General features: G+C 36.9%; 1 protein-coding gene across 3 annotated transcripts in view; it reads right to left on the reverse strand.

The window, feature by feature from the left end:
- Positions 1-2,459: 2,459 nt before the first annotated feature.
- The window catches only part of LOC131048354 (callose synthase 3), a 218,098-nt gene continuing 192,766 nt past the window's right edge, over positions 2,460-27,791 (reverse strand). For all 3 annotated transcript variants that reach the window (XM_057982289.2, XM_057982286.2, XM_057982287.2), the window contains exons 38-43: positions 9,464-9,576; positions 9,056-9,285; positions 8,081-8,878; positions 3,857-3,907; positions 3,487-3,672; positions 2,460-3,354 (exon numbers count right to left, since the gene is read on the reverse strand). In XM_057982289.2, the coding sequence (XP_057838272.1) occupies positions 3,106-3,354; positions 3,487-3,672; positions 3,857-3,907; positions 8,081-8,878; positions 9,056-9,285; positions 9,464-9,576 (1,627 nt within the window). In that variant the 3' untranslated portion in view covers positions 2,460-3,105. The remainder of the gene's footprint in view (positions 3,355-3,486; positions 3,673-3,856; positions 3,908-8,080; positions 8,879-9,055; positions 9,286-9,463; positions 9,577-27,791) is intronic.

Below are 27,791 nucleotides of genomic sequence, written 5' to 3' on the forward strand. Positions count from 1 at the left end.
GTTAAGTTGTAGGTTGAAGTCACAATATCATTTGTTGAAAATTATTATTGTTTGTGTCATGCATTTGTTCTACCAATAAAGGTGGGTCGAAGAAGACTGAAAGTACGTGAAGCCATCAAAATAAATCTTCAAGTATATGTGAATTTTTTTGTGCTTAAAATTGGTATAAAGAAATTATAGGTTTCCAATGGTAAAGTGTGGAAAAAGAGTAAAGAAAAAAAATGAGAATATAGTGCATGTGAAAGATATTTAAAAAAAAAGTCTAGTAATAAAAAAAAAGTTTGTGAAAAAAATTCAGGAATGTCATATGAATAAAACAAAATGGCTGAAAAAAATTATTATATCGAAGAAATAAAAGCAGATATTAAATAGAAAGGAAAAAAGTTGATACCCAATTAAGGACCAGTTCTCACTATCTGATATGTGAAACTAGTAGCTGAAAGATACTTAAAAAGAAATGGGAAAAGAGAATATACCTAGGTTGCAATACAAGAGTGATAGTGACAGAATGGCACTTTGTCATGGAATGCTCAGCATATAGCGAAATCCAGAATGGCACTTTGTCATGGAATGCCTCAGCATATAGCGAAATCCATATCAGATATGCAGAGATCTTGAAAATTGACAATTTAATCACCTTGTTTGAGGAGGCAAGGCTTGCAAAACAACAAATTTACTAATAGAAAGTTACCGTCAAAGATCAGATCTAAAGAAAAGATTAAAAAGTATATAAGACTTTGGTGCCCTGTTTTTTTGAGGGATCGTACACTGTTCTTAGATCCAATGGACTGCTTTAGCCTCGTACATCTTTCTTTAATTGATTGAATTAACCCCGTCGACATTATTAAAATCAAATCTTTCTTTGATTCATTAATTCAATCACCGAATTTATGTACTTTTTTGGATCCAGCCAGTCTCAACTCGTCCAAGTTTTTAGCACCTAACTGAATTTGAAGAAAAAATCAATAAAATGTGGTGTCCCTCCTCAACATAGACGGTTGTTCGGAGGAAAAGCAAAAGGTTTAAAAGCTAAACAATGCAGTATGCCTATATATGCAAGCCAAAACATCATTAAACACTAAATAATTCTTCTTTTCTGTCTATATCAGAAACCGATTTAAGTTTCCTGATTTCTACGAACCTATGGAGTTTTTTCAAGCGCCAAAGTAGAAGAATTTAAGGCTTGCAGAAATTGTGTTGCAGTATTCTTCAGCAGCAAAATGGAAAGGTCAAAAGACAACAACAATAACAAAGGATTTTCCATGTATAGATTTCGAAAATAAGGGGTCTTGAGATTCCATGAGGATGTCACAAGTTTATGGGTTTGTTGAGGGTGTTGACGGGAATAATCATTATGTTATGTTGTTATATTATGTTTATGTTGTCGTCGGTAATAATGAGTTACGGCGGTCAGTTAGTTAGCCGACGGGTAGGTAGTTGGAGTCGCGACGGTTGTGTCCTGCCCCTTCGGGTATTATATATTGTGTACCTTTTCTTCGAAGTATGATCATGTTAGTAGTGTCAGATGTAATGTTATAAGCACTTATTGTACTTGGACTGTGGAATTAATATAGAGGCTGGTTATTTAATATATTTCCATTATGTTCTGTGCATTTACTTTCTGCAGAGGGCAAAAATAACTATATGCTACCTTCTAACTGTTGTGACCAACATGGTGTTTGCAATATCAAAGGATTTTTAAAAAAAAAGAGTTTCCAGATGTATTCATCAATTTTATTTTCATAGAATTTCAACAATTTTCATTGGCTACAATAAAGTGCGCTATGTTTTAAAGGATTTAAACAAGTTTTAAGATGTCTGAAAATATATATATAGTTGGTTGTTATATCATTGCTATTTCAAGAAGATTGGTATGTCTATCATTAAGGCTTGTAGATAATAAGTAATTTTACTTTTACTTTTTCTGTAGCTAGTAATAGGATGACATCACAACTTTATTTTTAATTGAAGAGTATAAATAAGTGCTTTAATAGTTCAAGTTAGATTTATGCTACTAGTAGTATAGTTCAAATATTGAAGTTCAATTATTAGCATGTGTCTTTCTTAGAAGTAACTTTTCATGCTTTTGAATGGTTTTTTTCTCTGTTAGGAGAACATTTGTTTTGTTTAATTAATCATGTTGTTGATCTGAATCTGTTACTCTCTCCATTAACCGGTAGAAAGCATTTGTTTTCAGTTCATATTATTATTTAATTATAAATAAATATTGTGAAATAAGTAATCTCATGTATTGTGCTCGATGTCTGAGATCAAAAAGACTTCGTCAAGTTTCTTTTTATGTAATTTATTTTCATGCAAAATTCCAGATGATAAATCTGTGCAATGTACATAAATAGTTAGCTTGTTTGTTGTTTTAGATTTTGGAAGTAATTTAGATCCTACGTAGTTTCCTTTATTAATTTGAAGAGAGGTTTTTCCACATACTATTCCAATTTAAATTGTCTTGAAAAGAACAAATTAAAATGCTTAAACATATATATACACTTCACAAATATTGTGCAAGCTGCAAGAATATCAGCCAAAGACTATGATTTATATATCCATGTATACATATGGATCTAGATAGCGGCGACATATAACACAATGCCTATTTCTCTTGTAAGCTAATTTTTCATTCCTATAAAATTTCAGTTGTAGAAGAGGCGAAGTACCAATTTCTGAAACAAATTTGGAGGTTGTGAGTTCTCCAAAGCACAACTCATATTGTGATCGATTCCGACCCAGACATCTATAAATCGTCTATAAATAGAATGTGAGATTGTCTGTGACAAGACTTGAAGCTTTAAAAGAGGAGGATATAACAAGGGAATAAACTATAAAGTACGGAAAGTGTCACATATTTATATCTGCTCAAAGAGTTTGTCCAGCGGCAGAGCTAATGTCATTAGCCAGTCACTATGTAGATTTTGATTATAATCAATGTAGTTAATCTCTATCCCACTGACACTGATTCGCCACCATATCCAGATACTTTTACTGGTGTGCCCACTATATGTGGAGGATACCATGGCTTCATTTCATAAATTAATGAGCTTTCCTTTAAGAATTTTTTCACATGCTATCTTAAGGAGCACAAAGCCGGTATCACTCTTTACTTGTTGCGGACCAGTCTTTCTTTCTACCGGCAAGAATACGTGAAATTTGCAAACCTCTACTAAAGGCTTGATTGAAAAGCAGACGAGTTTGGAACTCTGAAACAAATGGAAACCAAGCCAATACAGCAACAGGTGTAAAGACCAGCAGTCCCATTATAAATTCATAAACTCGTGCAAGAGCCCGAACGGAATCCCAAAATCCTATGCGGTGTACAAGTGGCTTACAGGCTTGCGCAATCTATATGGAAATGAAGTAAAAAAATAGACATAAATCTCCATAACAAAGTAACTATCGATTCATTTATAATTGACTGTCAGGTTTTCACTAGAAAAAGTACAATTTGTATCATAATCAAAGAATCGTCTTTACCTGAAGCAAGGCCCATCCAGTGGGCATGAAGGCAAGGATACATGCAAACAAGTCTCTCACTGTCATATGACAAACAACATAGAGAACAACTAAAATTGCCACGAATCCAATGAAAAGAAGGCCCTTAAGAAGCCGAAACATAAGTTGAAAATCTGCACTGAATTTTCTTCTTCCCATCGACACAGTCTGCATTAACAATGATTTCTGTTAGACAAGAATATGATTAAAGAATAAAGTAACAATGATTACCGGTAATGTTGTATTGAAGAAGTGAGAAAATGGAGGTGATAACCCTTTTTAAAAGAGAATTTAGTCCAATATTTTCTCTCAAAGACCTGAAGAACATGGTCTTACAGGTTCGACATTTTACCTTCAGTACCAATAAAACTACAACTATGACAAGCCACGATAGTCCATATACCTGCAAATTAAGCATTGCTAGTAAAGTTAGCAATAAAAACAAGGAAAGAACAACTTAAATATCAATTTAAAACATTTCACAATTACTCAGAACCCATTTAAAACATGTCACAATTACTCAGATCACTCTTCCTGAACCACGTTTTATTTTCATACTGACACATTCTGTCTTTACTCAGATGGTTTTCATGCATCTTATTCTCAGAATATACAATTATTTCATAAATATGCCTCGAAGGATTACCTGAAACGGCTAAGCAAGCTTCAGATGCTCAAATAAATTAGCTACTTAGATCTTAAGATTCATTACATGTACGTCAAGCAAAGTTAAACAAAACAAACGCCTCGACCATTTCACTTGAAAACTACCAAAGGAAAAAAGCTATGAACATTGGCTAACATTGTCGTCAATAGAACAAAAGAAGCAGATGGATAGCGAACTAACAAGGATACAATACAATGGCTTTGAAAGCAGTGGGTATCCTAATTAAAAATGAAGCTTTACAGTACAAGTATGAAACATGTTTGTTCCTACAAGAACACTAGCAGGCAAACTGATCCCCCACCGAATCAGGAGCTTAACTGGAGAGTTAATTTGATTGAGAAATTGGTGGTAGACAATTTTCTAAGAACAGCGATAATTAGAAACTGCACTGTTCAGGGAAAGGAAACACGTGTTTGTATTAGAAGCCTAAGCTGATTTTTTGGCTGTGATAGGAACTTTTGGAGTAGGAAGTTTAGGCAATAAAGGAATTAAAAAGGGAGAAGTTCTATAGTTCTGTTGGTTGGAAAATGGTAGATTGGATGTAATGATTTTTCGAACAAAAAAAAAAAAAGACTGATTAATATTACGGTGTCTTCCTATTTAGCATTCTATTTTGTTTGTTTTAATTATAATTTGAATATAATTTACAGTATCACAGCATCTAGATCTGAGGCCTTCCTATTTAGTATTCTATTTTGTTTGTTTTAAATTATAATTTGAATACAATTTACAGTATCACAGCATCCAGATCCAAGTTTTCATCTCTATGAATAAAGCTTGATCTACATCTGTTTGGTATCAAAGCATCTAAAGATGTTAGGAATAGAGACAGTGTAGGACAGGCTTAGCTGCTATTTAGAAAAATGAACAGTTTAAAGGAGCACTGTGGCTATTGCTATGGATGCAGAGGTGGAGTTGTTATACAATGTGACAAAAGGATGACCAAATTGGAAGAAGAAATGTATCAAAGCATCTAAAGATGTTAGGAATAGAGACAATGTGGGACAGGCTTAGCTGTTATTTCAAAAAATGAACAGTTCAAAGGAGCACTGTGGCTATTGCTATGGATGTAGAGGTGTCGTTATACAATGTGACAACAGGATAACCAAATTGGAAGAAGAATTGAGTCAAGGAAAAGCAAAAGAAAACAAAAGACAACCAACATACGTTGCAAAATTAAAAAATTGGACTTTCAGTTCAAGGGATTATGGTAGATGTCGGAGCAATATGAGACAAGCAATAATGTTGAAACAAAGAAAAAGAAAGTTGAACCAGAGGTATTCAAAGGTAGCAAGAATCTGAAAAGATTACTGGAAATAAATACTCACCCCGTGAGCAAGAGCTGTTTCCAAAGAAGAAAGACATAGAATTGAGGATTGGCCAAGGAATAAAACTACTAGAACGGGGAAAGATTAAATCCCTTGAGGAGTTTGACAGAATTACTTGTGGATGGAAAGACCTTGAATGTGCTCTGCAAAGAGAGTGAGAAATCATTAAAATATGTGATTTTATTTGAAATAAAGTTCTGAGTAAATCTACATACCCAAAAGAGAACTTGAAGAGTATGAAAATGCCGAGCTATGTTATTCTAAGGAATGGTAAAGTATTGATGATTACAATGGCAGAGAATAAGGTTTAAACTATTGCAATTAAGAAAAACACAACCTATCCCTAGAAGATGCCCACGATATTGCAAACGGGGAAGCAGTCTATCCACATTAGAGATGAAGTGGCAACAAAGATGAAGACCTTTGGAGGCCCCAATTTGATAAGAGAAGAAAAATTCATATTGATTTTTGAGAACACAACAGAGAAGAAGTGGCTAGAGGAATGTCTTGAAATCCCATATTTGATAAAAGTAGAGAGGAGGAGCTAGTTTGGCTTAAATGGCTTTCAATGGAGTAGGAGCAGGTCTACACTCATAACAAGCTGGGAAAATACAAAGAGAACACCTTGGTGGAGCCATACAGTTTATCATAGATGAGGAAATCGTGCAAAAAAATTATATAATCACCTAATTTGGTGGAAGGGAACATCATGGACCAATTCTTCAGGTCAAAAAGATGGTTCTACCATCTAACCCAAATTTGTGAGCTCTATGCTTGAAAACTCTTACCCGCATGTTTAATGTAACAGCATCCTAGAGAAAAAAAAATCTTCTATCGCCATATGTGTGTGTGCAGTTACGCTTTCATGGAGATGGATTTTGTGTAAAAACAGCTCTAAACAGGAGGTTCAGAATTTTAGAAATGAGGGATGTATGACGCAGCACCAAATTAGACACAAAACTAAAGTGTTAATTCGGTTGAGAAATTGGTGGTAGATGATTTTTTAATAACAGTGGTGATTAATAACTGCCCTGTTTTATGCAGAAAGGAAGCATGTATTAATTGTAGAGTTGCATAGAAGTTTGCTAAACTTTTTTGGCTGTGATAGGATCTTTTGGTGTAGGAAGTTCAGGGGAAGTGAAAAAAAAGGGAGAACTTCTTTGGTTCTGTTCCTTGAAAAGGGGATAGACGGTACGTGACAATTCTTTCCAAGAAAATAAACTGAGTAAAATTCCCTTAGCAACAACTGTTTATAGTGCTTTCTTGATTCATATTCTGTTTTGTCTGTTTTACTTTCCAATTTGAATTAGTTGTATAATTAGAGAATCCAAATCTGAGTGTTAATCAGCAGGAATAGAGGTTCGTCTGTGCCAAAAACAAATCTTAATATCATATTTTTTTTAATCTCCATAAATTATATATGATTTAGTTTACAGAACAAAACCCAAGGGGGTCCATTTTATGCAGAATCCTCTCCAATTTTGATGCATGTCTTGTTGCTGCTGACATGTTTTCCATTACTCATTGTCTAAACTTGATAGGTTAAGCTCTTATTGAGTTTGGAGTACTCTACTGACTCATAAGTATCAGCTAACAAGTTCATGCTTGTTCGTCTCAATTACTGAAGAGGCTAATCTCTCCCTTTCTCATCCATTAGAATCTAAAATCTCTGATTTACTTCTAAAATGTTTAAGCTTTAAAATCATGTTTTTATATGTATATATTTTTAGGAAGTCCTTGTCCTGATGAATCCTTGGAGACAAACTCTGAGAGTTGCTGGCAAAACCAAAGTACATTTGATACCAACTGTAGCATGTACATTTTTTTTCACATCCGTTAAAGTTTATATTTGGGCATTTATATTAATTTCTTATTTACCTATCCATGCAGGTGATATGAAGATGTATACTCATTCCTGTATGCGTGGCTGTATGTAGACAGTTACATACACACACTATATACATCTGTGTGTGTAAAAGAAAATCCCCATAAGTTCATATCTAACAGTCTACATACAAGCACACATACAGGAATGAATATGGACATCTGCTAAACACCTTCATAGATACATCCACATATCACCTGCATGGATAGGTAAACATCTACATAGAGGGAAAGGTAGGTTTAAGGTCACAGCCTAACCAGCACATCAACTTGGCATACGAGACCTTCCTTCATAGAAATAGGTGGATGTTTTCAACTGTACCTTATATATATTGTTCAAATTTTAATTCCCTTGAATTTTGATCTCATTGACAATTTGAGACCAAATCAAGCCTCGCCAATCTACCTACACTAGGTGTATATATACACGTACATATGCACACAAATCTTCCGTTAAGAAATAAAATTTATGCACTTTAATTTAGGAAGTGCTTCATAAGTATAAAACTATGCATAAACATTCAAAATCTCTCTCTCTATATATATATGAAATTATGCGTGTGGGGTGGGAGGTGGCTGGGTCAGTGTGTGCATGCTTGTTTTCAAGTTATTCACATGCTACATATAGTATATATCCATTAATCTATAGGTGCATCATTTAATAGAATCGGATCTCATCTGGCTCAGAAAATCTTACCAAAATGCTCTTATTATCTCCTGTAAGGTTGAGATGATAAACTAGGCCAAACTGGTAGAAGAAGAATCTAAACGATAAAATTATTTCACAAATTCGCCCTCGTAAGCCAGAACATTTAAGGTGTTCCTGTTCCTTATCCCACCAAGATTCCCAACTTTTCTCCTGTGATACTCCGATACCTCCACGGCTATTAATCCACTTGTTCCAGTCTGTCCAGTCATCTACAATTTTCTGCCACTCAAACCCTGAAGGATTGAATAAGAAAGGAGCAAAGAGCCAAGTTCCAACCATAAACCACATGGAGAAGGTGATCAATAGATAAGCAATAGTGTTCTGGTATGTCTGACCGAACAGATTGTACACAACAAGGAGTACCATGAGTTCTATTCCTTTTACAAAGTGACTGCGAGAGTAGAAGCGGTAATTATCAGCAAACTTTGCATGGAAAACAACAAACCCACGCCCAGTAGCTCTATATTCGGCACCACCATGAAGTAGGGTCCTTCCATAGTAATGAGTCTTTGTCCCAAGAGAGAAAGTAAAGAAAACAGGAGCCAGCTGTAGCTGCATCACCACAAAATCACTCAAGGCAGTGCGGAATCCCCTTTCTAATCCAATCTCCATCACCATAGGCAATGCCATTAACATTCCAAGTTGTACAAAGGACTGTGAAGCTAAGGCTGCTTGCAGAGCAGTATTGTGCTGTGCACCTGCTTTTTTGACCACTTCCTTTTCAAGTCCACTGAGAACTAGATATATACGACCATAAAGAAATATATACACTGTAAGCACAGTTACCTGCAAATGATATGAAAGAAGTAATTACTTTCTTCTGATTAAAATCATATAACTATATTAGATATGCTCCAGAACTAGAAAGACCAATATTTTGTCATTACATTTTTTGTGCAATCTTATTAAAGTGAACATAAAAGCAATGTTCACAATTAAGTTTTCATTACAATTATTACATACCAAAGTGCTGAAGTAAAATCCAACAGTAGTAAAGTAGCAGGACAACATTCGGAAAAAGTCGAAACGGTGTCCAAGGCGATATATATCACGGCTAAGTGTCTGTTCACCATTTCCATTGGCAATCTTTGCCTCAAACAAAGAAATTTGATTTAGTCCCACATCACGACCTTTACCAACTTGTATATATTCATGATGAGTTATATTTCCTTGACGTAGGGTAGAATTAAAGCCTGTAAATCAAGTGACAGCGTATTAATGAGATTCAACTCAAAATTGAATATAATTACCAACAAAAGTTACAGGGACAGATATGAACACCTTTGCATATCAAAATACAAATGAAATCAAACCAAGATATCTGATCAGTGGAAGATATTATCAATAAAATAACAAAGGCAAAACATTCACCAGCAAAAATATCTTCACTCAAATTGATCACTTTGGATGCTTTGCTCACTCCGCCTCTTGTAAGGTGAAATAAACGATCAAATACATCAGGATGACCATAGTGGAAACGCACCCTGGATAGCCACACAGGAATAAAATCACTTCATAGAGATAAATGAATTTGTAGTGAGGATAAAAATCTATTTGTTGCATTTTAAGAACTAAACCATGCTAGAAAGTTTAGATAGATGATATATTTATATCTAGCCCTCTATGTAAAAATATGAGAAAGTAAACAACACATGAGGAAATGTATGCTAAGATCAAGGTCACCTGGAGACGGGGTTATGTGGAGAATTTGGAGATTGGTACTGGTACTGGTACTGGTAATTTTCAAAAATAGGAGACAGTAGGTACTTGGAGACGCCAGTTTTTTTTTTAAATAATTTAATAATTTCCAAAAAATATCATGACATAGAACTTTTCACATGACATGTAAGCAAAATGTGGAAGCATTCACAATGCATGTGAACTGGTCTCATCGAATGCCATGCTTGTAGGGTTTAAAATTTTGAAAACAGATGTAAACAAATGATTGCCATGATTTGCAAACCCGGTATTGGGCAACTTTTGTAGTCTTCTGGGAGCATTTCACTCTTCTAGGGTGGGTTCAATGCTTGCAACAGTGGATAAATGATGGAAAACAATGTATTTGTTTTGTTTTTAATCCTCTAACTTGTATTTTCCTAGAGGAGACACGCAAGAGATGGCCAGAAACCTAGAGGGAGACAGGGAGACAACGGGAGATGTGGAAGTAAGGTTTCTGGCCCAAAACAAAGTCTCTGGGTGCACGAAAAGAATCCGAGATGCATCTCAAGGGGGTGGGCACATGTCTCCCGGTTATAGAGGCTAAGATTAATTTGGAATGAACTCAAACTAACAATGATCCATAAGCTTGCATAGCTATAGTAGTGCAAAAACAGGCTGTGTTAAATGAAATATTTCAGAGATTTGAGTGCAATTGACCATAACAAACAAATATGAGAATGATTTTTTTCTGTTGTCAAAATATTACAAAAGTATGTGATAATTAGATGAGTTAGCCTTTACGGTATAACTATAAAATTATATGTGAAACACCACAAAACACATAAACATGTATTGCTAAAGTTAACTAGGGTTATGGTAAGTGGGAACACAGACCCAAAAATTGGCAAGACACCAACATGTAGACACAAAATATAAATGACAATTGATCTAGTGTCACCATACATGGTGTTTATTGTCATGTTAACATAAATTATGCTGATTTGGTTTCTGTTATCTTAATTTCCAGGTAAGGTAGTCCAAGTTATAGAATAATTGTAAACAGTTAGAAGTAGAACCAACAGTTCTGTCTAAAAAAGCATAGGTTGGCCCTTCAAAAGTAGTCCCACAGTTAGCGAAGGGACACTGAATTATGAAAAGTCGTATTTGCACTGCTTATTTGTAATTGAATGCCACCTCTAGGATAAAGCGTCAATTATTAAATTCTTGTTCAAACACTCCTGGTATATATTGTTATTTTTATCTCATACTTCAACCTATCATCTAATAGTGTAATTTTAAACTTCAGCAGTTAACATCTAGTGTTGTTGCCTTTGTGAAGTCAGTCAAACTTAAATAGAGCCAACAGTCACAAACCAATAGATCCACAAAGACAAAACAGAACAATCCAACCATAATCTTTGGTATTTGTGGGAAATTTTGGAACCAAAGCACATCAAAGAAGAATAAGTGAGGAATCAAGTACACAGTCAATCCACACCAACTTGGCTAGAGGCTTGATCTATTGTTGGACAACTTGCCTAGACTACAAGAAATGCACTAGATTATATTGCAAGATCTCTGTGCTTAAGGGCACTATGGCACACAGAGACAACAAATTTTATGAAATATACCCATACAAAAAATTTTGAACTGTCTCAGTTTTCAAACAAAAATCTTGTCACCTCTCAATTGTGAGTCATACTAGAGCCCTTGTTATGGTCATCAATGTATTGTGTCATCTCTAGTCAATGTCATTGAAAAGCCAATAAAAAGAGCTTAGATAATGGAGAAAAGGCAAAAAAAAAAAATTAAGGCATGAAAAACAAGTTCCCCAATGCATGGGCTTGTGCCCCAACGAAGGAATGCAAGTTTTGCAAAAGTTAGAAAAAGTACATCATGGTGCAATGGTACATAAAAGAATTTTACCTAGGGGTATATTATTTGTTGATAGAGATGCTGATATGTGATCCATGTCCCTTAATTATATAAGGTGCATACACTTTGGAAGTCACCCCACTAAATAATTAGAATAAAAGCATTTATCCCACATGTCGGAAAGTAGTGATGGTAGGTTGAGTGATATATATTATGTTTTTAAGAAATGACGGAGATGTGAGGACTGTTGTCTATTAAATTTTGCCAAAATAAAATGATAAAACTACACAATGTTTGATAGACAATAAGACGTAATAATATTATAAAATATTGGCATGTCAATTACAAAGGAGTTCATCTAACATAGCATTTGAGAGATGTAACCAGTAATAATTTTATAACTATCAAAACACACCAAAAAGTTTACTAGATTGACTTTATTACAAAATTTAAGCCTCATCTTTTAACACCCCCTCTTAAAGCTTATGGTACTGAAAACAAAAACATGCTAATTGAAGACAAAACACACTAAACAGAAATTAAATACAAAACCATCTATTTTTCAAAAGCTTCTCTTTTAAAATAGTTTTTGGACCAAGTAGAATTCTATCAAGCTACCAAATAACCCCCCAAAAGGTATATAGACCCCAAGCTAAATTCTTGAGTTCCTCGATTCCACCTCCCCATTCTCTTGAATTACGAGTGTCCCAAAATTATTAGACAAACACCCATGTGGAGCTACATCCATAGTGCTCCTCATGACCCTCACAAGGGTATAATTCCCAAGATCTACACACTCCCAAACCATCTAGGAAGGCATCAATTCTAAGTTTCATCTATACTAAATTCCTTCCTTTCTTCAAAGAGTGAACTTCTTAAAATAAAATAAAAGACCATTATTCAATAAGTCATCACTATTATTAGCATCCATTGTATTTTCACCAATGGTTACATTAGCTACATTGATTTGTCTTTATATGATATTTTGTGATTGTTTCTTGAATTTAATGCAATCTTGGGTTGAGGATTTCCTTACGTGCCTCTTGCATTTGTTCTCTTTTTCTTAACTAAGAGAGATGAATTCATATCTTACAGAGTCTAAGGAGACGTTCGACTAAGGGTAAAAATGACATTGCATTAATTATCAAAGAATGGCTAAAATCTTCCCTCATCATCCAATATTGTTTTCAATGTAGTTTAAAAACTATGAGAGCTTTCCAGGACTATGTATTTCATGTAGTCATCCTTAGAAATTCTATCCCAAAGTTCTCCATGTGAATCCCTGCACTTAGTAGCCAAGTCTATGACCAAAAACACCTTGCTCGCTAGAAGAAATAGAGGTCGGTGTACGACAGGTATGCTTTCCATATTGCTGGAATTAAAAAGTAATTCCATTTCATAGTTTGTGGTGAATCTTCCTTGCAATGGTTCTCTGTATTTTCACATTAGATGGGAGAAAACTTCACAACATAGCCCTTCATTGGTTCAGCAAATAACTCTTCTATCACTGACGATTTTCCAAAACCATTGTAGTTTAAATTTCTTCTCCAGTGACTGTAGCAGAAATGTGACATGAACTTTCTCTACTATGATAATTCTTGTAAATCCCACGTTGTGCCTTAGTTGTCAACTATCAGTTGCTTGACCCATGAATTTTTACAGATCTGTGATTTCCAGAGCATTTGAGACTTTAAATCTGCAATTTTTCAGAAACGATCTTCCCATGACCTAAAACATGACTAAAACTCTACAAATTGCTACTTTTTGCTTGGGTTTGCATCCTCCAAGCGAAAGTTGGGTCACGTACCCCAGCAATTGCAGAAAATACCAAGTTACCCTTACAATTCTTCTCATGAATCACCACAAGTCAAACTCATTACGCCCTTCAAGGCTCCCATGCAGTCTTTCTTTAAGAGCATAGTCAATGTCCATGTCTGATCTAGCTGCAATCCCTCAAATGTGGTGTGGTCCTTCCTTGGTGACTCTCTTAAATATGATGGTGGCCATATTGAATTTCGCCAAAAAGAAATGATAAAACTACACCATGTTTGAAAGAGAAAAACACAATATAATACAATCAAAATATTGATGGGTAGATTACAAAGGGTTCATCTCATCATATAGCATTTGAGAGACTTGACTGATTATAACTCAACAACTAACTTTCATAAAACACCACTAAGTCCCTAGGCTGATTATTACAAAAGGTAAGTCATTATATTATAACATTGAATGTGTTGGAATTTGATGCAGGGGCATCGATTAAATCTATTTGTTTTTGGTTTTATCTCAATTTTGTTCATAGGATTTGATTTGGGCAGATTTAATTCCTTCCACCACATGGGCAGAAAGTTAGACAAGTCGATATAGTTGCCTTCGACAGGAGGAAGCGAACGGGTGGAAGCTTAATGGTTAGAGTAGATGAAGTGGAACAGTTTGGAAGTAAAGGAATGGATATAAGAATTGGTTATGAACATTAGAGATCGGTTGGGGAAAAACGGTCAATATAGGAGGACGCCGCTAGCAGGCTCTACACAGAGGGTGGCCGGTGAGAGTAACAGGAAGAGACCAGATAGGACGAATAGAAGAAATGCCAAGCCGAAGAAAGGCCAAGTAAGAAAGAGGCCGAGGAGAGATAGGTCGGGAAGAGAAGAATGAGGATGGATTGGAGTGGAGAGAAGTCAAGGAGACGATAGGGCCTAATGTGGCCACGATTCATTTAAGAATGGGGTTGGAGAACACAGGAAGATCAAAAAGCGCAATTTAGACCTTGCTTGGATCAATGCAGAACAGACGGGGTTTCGAGCTGAAGTAGGAGTTGAAGTGTGACAGAAGCGACCAGAAGTAGCATGGTTGAATAGGTTTAAGGTCTGCATGGTGAAGGATAATGTTATATCATTTGTTTGTAATCATCTTGACATGTTGTAGAAATAAAGTATTCATTGTGTTATTTGTCGCAGAATTAATGATAAAATGATCCTTGTGTTGCTCTATTTAATTATTGGTTTACTTGATGTTGTTGTCACCCAATATGTTCTGTTACAGAATTCAGTTATTTACTGTTCAAGTTCCTGACACTATTGTGACAGGAAGTTTGTAGAGACTTGTTATTGTCTAAAATAGTAGCATATGTGTGTTGGTGTGAGCCATCATGTGATATCAGAGTATAGGTGTGTGAGGGTGTTTGCCATCAGGATTTCAATATTGAGATATATCATGACATGGCTTCTCCCACAAGGAGTGATGTATTGTATTGCCTTACCTCAAGGTCAAAGGTTTGATCTGAGCATTTATATTCATACGTTTAGGTTCTCATAGTAAGAATAATAGAATATTCCACAAGCCCAAGAACCATCAAAGCAAGTAATCTTCCACAAGCAAATCTACGCAAAGCTAATGAAGAACACAGAGAAAAGAGCTAACAAATTAATTAAATTGAACAATAGAATAATTTAATAGATTGGTTGTTGTTACAAAGTACAAATAAGTTTGTGCTTATGTTTAGCAAAGCAATGCATGAAAGATCTAAACTAACTAAAGGTAGACATCCATGATAGATGGAGCTAAATAAAGCTAGACACACATAGCAAGTAGAGCTAACTAGATGAACTAGGATGATAGGAATAGTATAACTCAACCAAAATTAGATAAGTGCCAAAAAAGTGCGTAAGTCAAGGCCAGATAACAAATTGATGAAACAAACTAAGTGATTTATTCTAACTAACTGCATACAATGCACTAAAATAATAAATTAAATGCCAAAAAAAACTAAAATGCACCAATATGCTTATCAAGTGGTTTCCAGGATTTCTTATCAAAATTCCAAGTAAAAGTTGTTCATTGATGCAAAAGAGCATGCCACTACAAGGGGGGCATAAATATAAAGTAAAATGGAAAAAGCAAATCAATGCAAGAGTATGCTAAGAGTTTAAAATCTGCAACCCAATGTAATGGCAAGTGCCTAATATGATAGAAGCAAACATTGAAAAGCTAAAACATTGCAGGCCAATCTAATGCAACACACAGCTTCAAAGGAATACATTAAATTGAAAATTTTACGAATACACCATCTACAAGTGCACACCTTAATGAAGAATTACAAGACTTTCAAAAATGAAAAAATGCAACACAATGCAGGGGCATGTGCCCCATAAGGAAGGACATGAAGTTACAATAAGGAAAAAAAAAACTCAAATACAACCATACATACAGGTACATAAAATGAAAAGATTGCACTTATTCATAGAAGCATGTAATAACCCTATCGCTTAACAAAGAAACATAAAGGCCAAAGGCCACTAATCATTTCAGAGTCTGATTACATTATTTCAAGATGATATGTTGAAGAATAATTTAGCAAGGACAAATCCATTGAAGTCCAAAGTTGCTGAAGTCAAAGGATATGGATATATTTGCAAGTCAAATATAACAAAGATATGAAACATATAAAGACGTAAAATGCCATGTTAAAGGGTTGATGCTTGTAGACGGCAAATATGCCGCTCATAAATAAATAGTACTTTGTTATGTTTTGTTAATAAGGGCAGTGTAATTAGATCCCAAGAGTTGGGTCGATTGCCGACGGTTGGCAGTAGTATTTATTTATGAGCAGCATATTTGTCATCTACAATGCTTATTAAGGAGAAGAGCAATGAAGTCGATAGAAATGTTATTGATTGTATACAGCGATATATGTATTTTGTATACAGCGGTTTGAGGGACAAGACGGCGACCTTGTATGCAGCAGTAACAGACAGGCAGTTTGACAGAAAAGACGGCGACCTTGTATGCAGCAGTAACAGACAGACAGTTTGACGGACAAGACAGCGACCTTGTATGTAGCAAATAAATGATGGTTGCCCGAGCTAATAGATATCAGACAAGCCAAAATACCTAGTTGACCATTGTCCTGAGAATGTGTTAATATGCAATCAGATATCATAGAACTAAGTAGTCGAAGGGATATCATGGAAAGTGCAATCGAACTGACAAATAAAAAGCAACTGATCATTACTGAAGTGTATGTGTTTTAAGAAGAAAACAATTATGGATATATCCATGATGACACATCAATGAAGAGGAACTGGATGATAAGGTAATCCATGATGAACCAGTCATGATAGGAATTGCATGGTAAATGAGAATCAATGATAAACAAATTGAATGTAGTTAATCAATGAATATGAAGAGTTCACATTAATATTCATTAATAATCAGTAACAAAAATAAAAAAGAGTAAGTAAAAAAAAAAGAATAGGGTGACAAGGGCTGTGATCAATGAAGAGGAGCATTTAAGAATGTAATCTGCAAATGAAAAGGTGCATATCATTAATAAAAGATTATAAAGAAAAACATTTGTTTAGGAGAGGCATCTCTTGGAAAAACATGATGTCTCTTAATAAAGAGTCACATCTTTTGAGAGGAAGATAAAGATATATATAGAAATCACAATTGGAGTTTGAAGGAGGAGATATAGAAGATTTTTATTACTTATTATCTATATTACTCAAAAAGAAGCAGTCTTAACATGTGTAAAGACCTTGTGATCAGCACCAAACAAAGACAGTGTTTAGATAAGCCATCAAGAGAATCATAGTAAACTTCAAGTGATAGTGGTATCAAAAGAGAGATCATAGTGTTCTATGAAGAGTATCCTATGCATCGCAGTTGTCTAAGAAGAGCCATGGATATGATAGTCATTAAGTTGTTATCTATGAAATATAATTCATAGTCTATTAAGACTACAGTCTGTTGAGCTTATAATAACAAATACTTGTCAAGTTAAGTAAACCCAAATCAACTGATCTACAAGAAGATAGTCATCTAATATCGATGATGGTGATGATATTTTTGATGACCCATATCATATCTGATCAATGATTAATGATGGCTGATTGTTGACACTTGACATTATTTTATTTTTTTACTTTAAAGCTTAATATATATCATGACATTCGAGTTTGAATAATATTTGACTATTAATATGGAGTCGTATTTTGCTATGTTATTTGACTGTAAATATGGTGGTGTATTTTGAACATAATTACTACTGCAAATATGTATATATTTCTGATTTTTATATGCTTTTGTATGGACGAACCGAACTCCCCAAAATAATTTTGCCTGAACCCACAAACTGAACCTTCGAACCTGAACCAGAACCAGCAACTTAGCTTATTATTTTCCAGATTTGGATTGCTCTAGTGAAGCAGAAATTTATAACATGGGAGCATATGTTTCAAGTACATAAATCAAGAAAGTCTTCATAACAGAATTGCATGATTTTAAGGATATCAATCAAGAAAAGCATTCAAGTCTCAAGGCCTATGATCTATCTTATATAGGCAGACTTATACAAAATTCAATGCATGGTTATAAGGACAAATCAAGAACAGCAATCAGACTTGTATTAAGATCAATATCATCTTTTTGTGATGTCTCTTAATAAAGAGTCGCATCTTTTGAGAGGAAGATAAAGATATATATAGAAATCATTATTGGAGTTTGAAGGGGGAGATGGAGAAGATTTTTATTACTTATTATTTTCCAGATTTGGATTGCTCTAGTGGAGCAGAAATTTATAAAATGTGAGCATATGTTTCAAGTACATAAATCAGGAAAGGCTTCATAACAGAACTGCATGATTATAAAGATATCAATCAGGAAAAGCATTCATGTCTCAAGGCCTATAATCTATCTTATATAGGCAGACTTATACACAATTCGATGCATGGTTATAAGGAGTAGGACTATAAATAGGAACAGCAATCAGAATTGTATTAAGATCAATATCATTTTCTTGGGCATACAAATCAAACTTCATATCAGAAATTCAAGAGAGTTGTAATCATGCTTAGTTATCTAATATCTTATTATTCATTTTTAATTGTTCATTTGTTCAATATATTGCAATTTAGTGGATATATTTCCTTGTTCCTAAAAGGGGACATTACAAAGCCTGCCACTACAAACGGGGTGATGGGCAGATGAAATGATCTTTTAATCTCATGCTTTTATGACAGACTTTTATACCACTTTAATATTTTGATATTTTCGCACCTAAAACTAATGGTATAAACTTTCTTTTTTGTACCATATTTGATATAATTATGAAAGGATTTAGAAGTAATGCTTTTATATGAATATTTATCCTTTTCATAGAATTGATGAGGAATGATCATATATTCTGTTCTATTTTCAAATACTTCTGCATTTGATCATTTTTCAAGTGAAGTAATGACAGCTCCAGAAATATCTCCTACAACGGCTATGATTCGAATTGCAATAATTGTTGGTGCACTTTGGCTTTTGGCTGAGTTGGAGGTGCATTTTCAACCCATCGGTGAGCTGGGATTGTTTCCCACTCACGATTCATCATGGAACTCCCTGTTCCATTGCATCAGCACCCGTTCCTCATAACACTCCGAATGTCTCCGGATGTTCCCCAAGCACTCCAAGTTGATTCTACAGTGCCACTCTCAATTAAGTTGGCTAGTTAGTCCTTCAAGTTTTGCTTTTGAAATAAGACCAATATAATCCGGACCTGTAGTTAGTCGCAGGCTAGCATGATTAATTAGCATTCTGATTTTGAATCATAATTCATTCCCTATTTTGTAAACATTGTTGTTCACCCCCTCCTGGGGCCAATTTGATGGAAATAAAGAGCAGAAGTCTGTGTCTAAGTTCCAGATCCCTCCAAAGGAAGAGCTAGGCCCGCTCAACTAAGGGAGGTGATCTTTGTTTATTGTTTAAGTTTCTTTATTCATTTTTTTTTATTTAGTTATAAATTGTATGTTAAGAATAGTTCAGCAGTTTCTTCGTAGAATTCAAAGTTATAATCTCATTTCAATTTAGATTCAATTCATTCTCTTTTCAACTTTTGAATCAAGTAGTGCTCAGATTGATTATTTGTTGGCTTGATTACATTTAAGGATAGATTTAATGAATCTCTTGGTTAATCGCAATAGAGAGACAGATTGAAAATCTAATAAAGCATGATGGGATGGAGTAATTTATTTTCATGCAGTGTGATTTTTTTTACGCAAGTGTGATTTACAATAGAGTGTCATTTTCTACAAGCATAACATGGGTTTAATTTCTGCAAATTACTTTAGATTTCTTCTATGCAAGCATGGTTAATCTTTGATTTACTTTTTGCAAGTGTGTTGTAACTTAGTGAAACTCCATCATCCATTCTACTGATTTGGGTTATAAAAAAGTCACTCTTTGCAATTATTTGGTTAGGTAGATTTCCTGAAGTTAGATTTAGAATTACAAAGTTTGTTCAAGATAGAATAGGATAGATTCAAGTAGCAGAAAAATCGCTCCCAACAGAGTTGGACCAAAACAACTCCACCCCCCTCTCTCCCCCAAACAACTCTTACTGTAAACAGCTTTAGACAACACCAGGTTAACACTTCGAACAATTATTTATAGAGGTGAATGATTGGAAGGCAAAAGGCAAACTAAAAAATAGATGAAAGTTGGTCTAAAAACTTCACCTTGTTAGGAAATAAGGTTTACATTTAATAAATCAAGTTAGGTTAGTTAGTTGGTTAGGTAGTTCACTCCCGTAAGTTAGTTTTGCACAGGAACAATAAGGCTATGGAAGCCATTGCAAATCAATGTAAATCAGCCTATTGAATCAATAATATTTCATATTTTAGTTATATTTCTATCTGCAGCAATGACTTGATTTCATTGTATTTATGCTGGCTCTACCATTCTAAAATTGGTATCAAAGCACTCTTCTATCCTATTCCTGTAGAGTTTTAAAAAAGATTGCAAAAATAAGTCAGAAGAATCAGCATTCAAAATTGAGGTTGCTATTAGTGATGCAAACAATTTCCCACTCCTACCAGGCCCTTAAGATAGAAGGCATGTACGGAAAGAGGGAGACATGATTCGACCTGATAGATCCATGAAATTTTCTTTTGAATTAAAATAAAATGACAATATTTGTGAGGAATTGAGAGCATTGAATCATCAACAATTTGTTGCAGAGGTGTTTCCAAGCGTGGGTTCAGGCATTTTAAATCATTTTGTTGGGCAAGATTTTAGTAATCTTTGAATTCAAATGATTTAGAGACGTTTGCAGGATTCGTGATAGATAGCCAGAAGCTTGGCAAGGAAAATGCTGCAGATTTTGGTATTGGAGATTTGTTTGTTGAGCATGGTATAACACTCTATTGGTGTTGGATGTATTAGAGAAAAAATGTCGATGGGATGTGAGGGTAATGCTCAGAGGGAACAAAAGAAGATTGAATTGAATACAAATGTGGCTTTTGATTGCTGATAGTTGAATGTTGGCCCTCATTGCTTGCTGCTAACTTTTTGTTGGGTGATACCTTGCTAGCAGCATCAATTTAGTGCATTTGTGGCAGCGTCAAAGTTTTCAAGGTTAATTTTTTGCATGAGTTTAATCTTGCATCGTGAAATATTTGGCACAACTTTCATTTACGTTCTTTACATTGGGCCCTTTGTTTACTTCCAAATGGAATAATTTCTATTTATAGTAAATAAACAGAGCACGACAATATAACAGAATAACAGTAAATGAATATTTGACACAAACTCTGGCAGAATGATTTTTCTTTATTACCATGCATAATTTTGTATATCATCAACATGAACTATTCCCAATAGAACAACAATATAAATAGTATTGGACGGTTGGTTAAGATTGCCACTTGTCAGCAACCAACCCAATTCTTGAGAAATAATTACATTGCCCTTATTAACAAAACGTAACAAGTCGCATTTATTTATGACTGGCATATTTGCCGTCTACATCAAGCCCCCCAAAAAAGAAGTCATCTTCTAGATGACAAAAACTAAAATCGGAGCTCATCTACTATATGCAACTACTGAGAGGAATGAGGGGATGTCCCCGGTAGAAGAGAGGACTGAGGTGTGTCTGTAATGTCCCCTTCTCAATGATGTGCATTTAGTGGTCCAATGGCCTATTTTGGAGACCCGTAGGCTATTTTGAAAGGAGTATTAGGTTTTCCAACTTTTGTGGAGTTCTGCACGAGCTTTTTAGGGTTTGTCAGGAGGGAATTCTTCAATTCTTCTTATGGATTCCTTCTGGGTTTTCTAGGAACTCTAGGGTGGCATAACATGCATTTGATTCTTTGGTGAAGTTAGAACTTACTATTTTTAGTAAGTTAGGATTTGGCTGTTTGGATGATGCAATTCTACTAAGTTTTCCAAGCTCTTTCTCTGGGTGCAAAGATTATGTTTTTCGGAGAAGTATTTCTTGACTTACTATTTTTACTAAGTGGCTGTGTTGAGCATTTCTATTTTTAGCAATCTCGGATAGGGTCCTGACTCAACACAGTTCGGTGGTCTTCATTGCACAACTTCATCCTTGATTTTGGTATTAATCAGTATTGGAGTTATAGTTATTTAATTAAATATTAATTCCTTTTCCTAGGTCAATGGCACTAAAAAGGTAGCGTTGAGAAAGATGAAATATTTCATGTTTATATTATTTTATATTGCAAAGTTGTCACCAAGGAAAAAGTTCGAACTTTGCCTAGGGAGTTTTGGAAAATTAACGCCATGTCTAGGGAAGGCTATGACATGAAATGAAATTGAATTTCAATGGTTTTGGGCACCATTTGCATTTGAATTTCAGAGGGAAAAATCTATAAATACAAGTGCTTGGCCTCTCATTTGGGATCTAGAGAAAATATATTGTTATGCTGTCGGAATGACTCCAGACTTCTTCTAGGGTGAAAACCTCCTAGATCTTTCTTTGCAGTTTCGAGTGTGAGACATCACTCCTAGCTGTGGTTCGAATTTGTTAACTACTTGGTGTCCCTTTGGATTGCATTGGGTGTGTATTTGAAGAGTTGTGTGCTGCTGCGTTTTTTTGGAGTTGCTGGTGTGTGTTGGCTGGAAGTGTGTTTTGTTCGTAGCTATCTGCGTGTTGGGTGCATCGTTCTAGGTGAAGGCTCATTAGAAGCGTATTCGAGAGACAATTGTTCTTCTAGATTGATGTGGCATTTGGTGAACTCTCCAATTTATGATTGCAAATCGAAGTATTCAGCTATAGCACCATTTCCAGATCTGCATTGGGTTGTGTGCATCACTCGTGGCCCTCAAGTTGCTGTGTTTAAGTATTGAACTAATTGCCTAAGTTATGCTATTCATTTGCATTTGGTTTGACGTGATTTCATTCAGTTTGGGAAAGTTACGAGCATTTTAGTGGATTTGGGTGTGGCTGGTTTTGTGTATAATTGACTCTGATTTCAGAACAGCAAGTAGTGATTTTGTTGTTTGAACTTGATATTGAATACTTGAGATATGTACTTAACTCTATCTTCTCTCGCATCTCTATCTTTGTAAGATTGTTTCAGTAGTACTGATCAATCATTCTAGTTGCATTATATGGTATTCAACTATAGCGCCATTACATGGAGAAACCGACGAATGTAACAGGGGTGAAGTTATTCTTAGGCCACGTTGGCTAATACCGGAGATTTATCAAAAGCTTTGCACAAGTCTCTTGGCCCCTAGACAAGCTGACAAGGAAGGGAGAGTTGTTCGTATGGGGTATGGAGCAAGAAGGAGCCTTCAAGGAATTGAAAAATTGGCTGGTGAGTACACCAATACTGGTGTACCCGGATTGGAATAAGGAGTTTCACATACACGTTGATGCCTCCAACTTCGCAATTGGTGCTACCCTTGCACAAGTAGGGACGCAAGGACTGGATCACTCCGTTTTTTTCGCCAACCGACTTTTGTCAAGGGCTGAACAAAACTACAACACAACGGAGAGGGAGGCACTCGGGATGGTGTACGAGGTACAAAAGTTTCGCCACTACCTGTTGGCTACGCCGTTCACATTTTACGTGGACCATCAGGCACTAATGTACTTGGTAAATAAACCAATCATCCAAGGTCGGGTAAGTAGATGGCTACTACTATTGCAAGAATTCACCTTCACCATATTGTGCGGCCAGGTAAGTCCCACGTGATAGCTGACCAACTATTAAGGATCAGATCAGGAGAACTGGCCAAATGGGTGAACGAGGACTTCCCAAATGCACACTTGTTCCAGATTGCAGTACTACCATCGTGGAACGAGAAGATCGGCCAGTACCTCTCTACTTCCACATTCCCAAAGGAGATGTCCCCGGGGGAACGGCAGAAGCTGGCACTGAAGAGTAAGACTTTCCAGCTGATCAATGGAATGTTATATAAAATCGGCCCCGATCAAATCCTGAGAAGATGTGTTATGGAGGAGGAAATCCCTACTGTTTTGAAGGAAGCACATGACGGGTTAGCAGGCAAACACATGGGACCAGATGCAACTGCGAGGAAAGTACTTCTAGCTGGTCTGTGGAGGCCAACTCTACACTGATGCCCGGGAGTGGGTGGTCGGGTGTCACACTTGCCAACGTGCAGGAAAGCCACTCAAGCGGTACTTCATGCCCCTCTTTCCCTTGCAACCACAGGAGCTATTCGAACGGTGGGGTCTGGACTTTGTAGGACCCTTGAAGCCAAGTAGCATGCACAGGTGCAAATATATTGTAGTGGCTACGGAATACCTCACTAAGTGGGCAGAAGCCAAAGCCTTACCAGATAACACGGCTCTAAGTACGGCACGGTTTTTGTATGAACAGATTGTCACTAGGTACGAGATACCCCTTCAAATTACCAGTGACAGGGGAGTGCACTTTGTCAACCAAGTAATCCATACCATGACCATAGAGTTTTCAAATCACCAGCAACAGGTAAAAGCAACCAACAAGGTATTGGTATCAATAATTTATAAGTCATGTGGGGTGGAATAGGAGGACTGGGAGGACAGACTACCAATCGTACTATGGGCTTACCGCACAACCTACAAGGTCACTACTAGGCATACCCCGTTCCAACTCATGTACGGCCAGGAGGCAGTGGTACCTATTGAGTACACCATACCTAGCCTCCAGGTGGCGGTGGATAATAGACTCGGTGATGAAGAAAGCTTGAGTGAAAGGCTTGACGGCCTGGTGAAACTGGACGAACAGAGGGTAATGGCACAATGGGCAACAGAGGTAGCGCAGCGACGGTGGAAGTGTTGGCCTGACAAGCACCTACCACGGGTCAACTTCCAACCGGGGCAGTTGGTTTTGAAGTATAACAGTCGAAACGAACTTCGATCGGGGAAGTTTAAAGTTCGTTGACTCGAACCCTATAAGATCAGAGAAGTCGGCAAGAACGGGGCGGTGAAGCTATCCACTTTGGATAACAGTCCAATCAGGGACCCAGTGAATGGTTCGAAACTGAAAGTTTACCAGGAACGAAATAAACCTGTGATCGGGATTAAGATGCTGGGATACACTACAAAAGGGAACTGGAGCATTGGCCAAAGCAAGGAAGTCGACGAAGACCCGGTGGTAAAAGTGGAGCCCTACTGGAGAGATGAAGATTGGGCAAAGCCTCTTGCAACCATGGAAGAATGGCTTGTGCCAAAGCGGGTGGAAGGTGTTGCGGTTCCCAAGACCCACAAGCACCTCAAACGCGTATTTTGGGGATCCAGCTATATGGGTACGGATTTCAGGACATTGGAAGAAGCGAGCCCCATATGAAGGTCTTCAAGAAGGGTACGTAGCATATGATATCGATGAAGAGGCCGAAGCCCGAAGGAAAGCTGAGAATGTAAATAAAGAGGAGGAACCTGTAGACCTGGAGAAAGAACTTGACTTAGAAGAGTACGAAACAACTCTAGGTCCCTGCTTAAAGATGGTGCTGAAAACAGAACACCTATTCATCATCGACTCCCAGCTAGGCGAATTGGAAGCCGGACCAAATTCATTGTACCGGGTGATCCCTAACCCGCACAGGACCTCCGGAGGTTGACGGAGAAAAAGTAAAATGGTATCAACAATACAGAGACTGCTACATTGACGGGCGGTATAAGGGGGTGGGACAAGCTACGTTAGTTGACAAGATATGGGACCTGGAGTACATGGGGATGTGTTGTGCATAAGAATGCTACAGGACGATGCCACACGTATGTACGTGGTTGCACAATTTGGAGATAAGGGTAAGGTCCCAGGGTGGTTCCACAGGTGTAAAAAGGAACACAGGAAGCGAAGATGCTAACAAAAGGCTAAAAAAAAGCAGAAGGAAAACAGAACGCATAGCAAGGGAACAACAAAGAAAAAATCAGGCATTCGTACAGCAAAGAGGGAACTAAGGGGGTGAAAAAATTTGGAGGCATCTGAGAAGGCAACAAGCTATCTGAAGGTTTAGAAAGGGGCGGATGCACGACGGAAATAAACCCCGAGATACCTTAGTTTATTGAAGGTACGAAAGGTTGAATTTAAAAAATATTATTGTCTGAAGACTTTAAAACAATTGTTAAAGAAGGGGGTACTGAAAATTAGAAATGAAAAGTACGTGGAAGAAATGAAAAGGTCAGGGTTTATAAGCATAAAAAAATTAAAGTGTAAGGCAAAAGTTATGGAAAGAAGCAAAGGAAAAATACAATTAATAAAGAGGCAATTATTTTATTAAAAGAATAAAATATTTGAGCTTAACCCTAACCCTGAAAAGGTCAAAAGATTATATAAACCCCTACAGAGCCCATTTGTACACAACGCACAGGCAAAGTCAAGACAGCGGAAGCAAAATCGGCAAAAAAGAAAAGGAGAGTGTAGGAAAGGTCGTACGGCCAACACACATAGCAAGCAAGTGGAGTCCGTACAGCATATGGATTGCAAGAATGGAGGAACAAAGGACGCAGTGCACACCATTTGATCCGTACAAAAGCACGGGGCAAACACACCGTACAGTGGCTACAGAAGAAAAAGCACAAAGCAAGCACACCGTACAATAGCTATAGAAGAAAAAGCACAAAGCAAGCACACCGTACAGCGGCGTACGGAAGAGAAAGCACAAAATAAAACACCGTACGGCGACCACGACAACAGAGCGAGATACCACGCAAAACACCGTATGGCGATCACAGAGCAAAACATCGTACAGCGTACGACGAACACGCCAAAGTCATACATTTTGTGTCAACCCACACCATACAGCGTACGACAAACACAAGGCAATCTGTACAGCATACATTGAAATCCGTATGAGGAGATTGGTACGCATCACGACATACGGCAAACAAAAGGCAATCCGTACAAGGTTGGAATTCCGTACGATATCGTACAGTGGTCAAAACAAGCGAAAAGAATATCGTACGAGCAGAAGAAAGGAGGCCGTACGGTTTGCCAACGCCGAGAGGAATTGCATAAAAAGTTCGAAGGCATTAGTACTGAAATTTGTGCCATTCGTGCAAAGCTAAGTGCAGAGTTGGCGCAGGTTGAAGAGGTCGTACTGTCAGGGAAGGGAAGTGTACGAACTAATCCGTACGGTGCAGCAGTTGATCCAATGATACGTACAAATTGGCGGGTCGCACTTGCAGACTGTTATAATAAGGGTCAAGGACTAGACAAAAACAGGAAGACAGGGCAAAGCAGTTACAGTGCAACCATGACCGCTATAGACCCAACCAACAGTAGCACGAAGAGGCCAAAATCAGGCCAAAAGTGCAGAAGGATTCAAAGGAAATCACTGCTGAGAATGTAGCCTTTGAGAGCGTGACTGGCAGCGAATGTCGTACTTGGTGGGAGGAAACCTCTCCCGACCATGTGATAAAGGACTCCCTTAGGAAAGCACAGGTAGACTAAAAGCTGCCCCCAGTTGTAAATTTTGCCGCACATCATGTGCGGCAAAATTTACAACTGGGGGCAGCTTTTAGCTGAGAGGATTCATGATTTCCTCAAGCTAGGACACAAGACATTTTACATGTGCCACCACACCATCAGCCTATTCCTGGATGTCGTACGCATGCAATTACCGCCAAAGATGTGGGGGACTTTCGAACCACGCGGAAGGGTGGAACCTAATAAGTCGTCCATGTACTATTATGCCCATCTGGACACGTTTGGTGGCACCACGCAGCCGGCAAAGAGGAAGATAGACGTGTTCGTTGAAGTTGAAGATCACAACAGTACCGAGGATTTCGAGGAGGCGGCCGAAGAAAGTGAGGAGCAGGAGAGTGGAGATGAGGGATTCCGTATGGCACCACACACCGCAAGAGAGGATGAAGGGGAAGCGGAATCACAGCAACAGGAAGGGGAGGTGGAAGAGCAACATGGAGGGCTGC

The sequence above is a fragment of the Cryptomeria japonica genome, chromosome 8, assembly GCF_030272615.1.
Source record: "Cryptomeria japonica chromosome 8, Sugi_1.0, whole genome shotgun sequence".
Taxonomy (NCBI): Eukaryota; Viridiplantae; Streptophyta; class Pinopsida; order Cupressales; family Cupressaceae; genus Cryptomeria; species Cryptomeria japonica.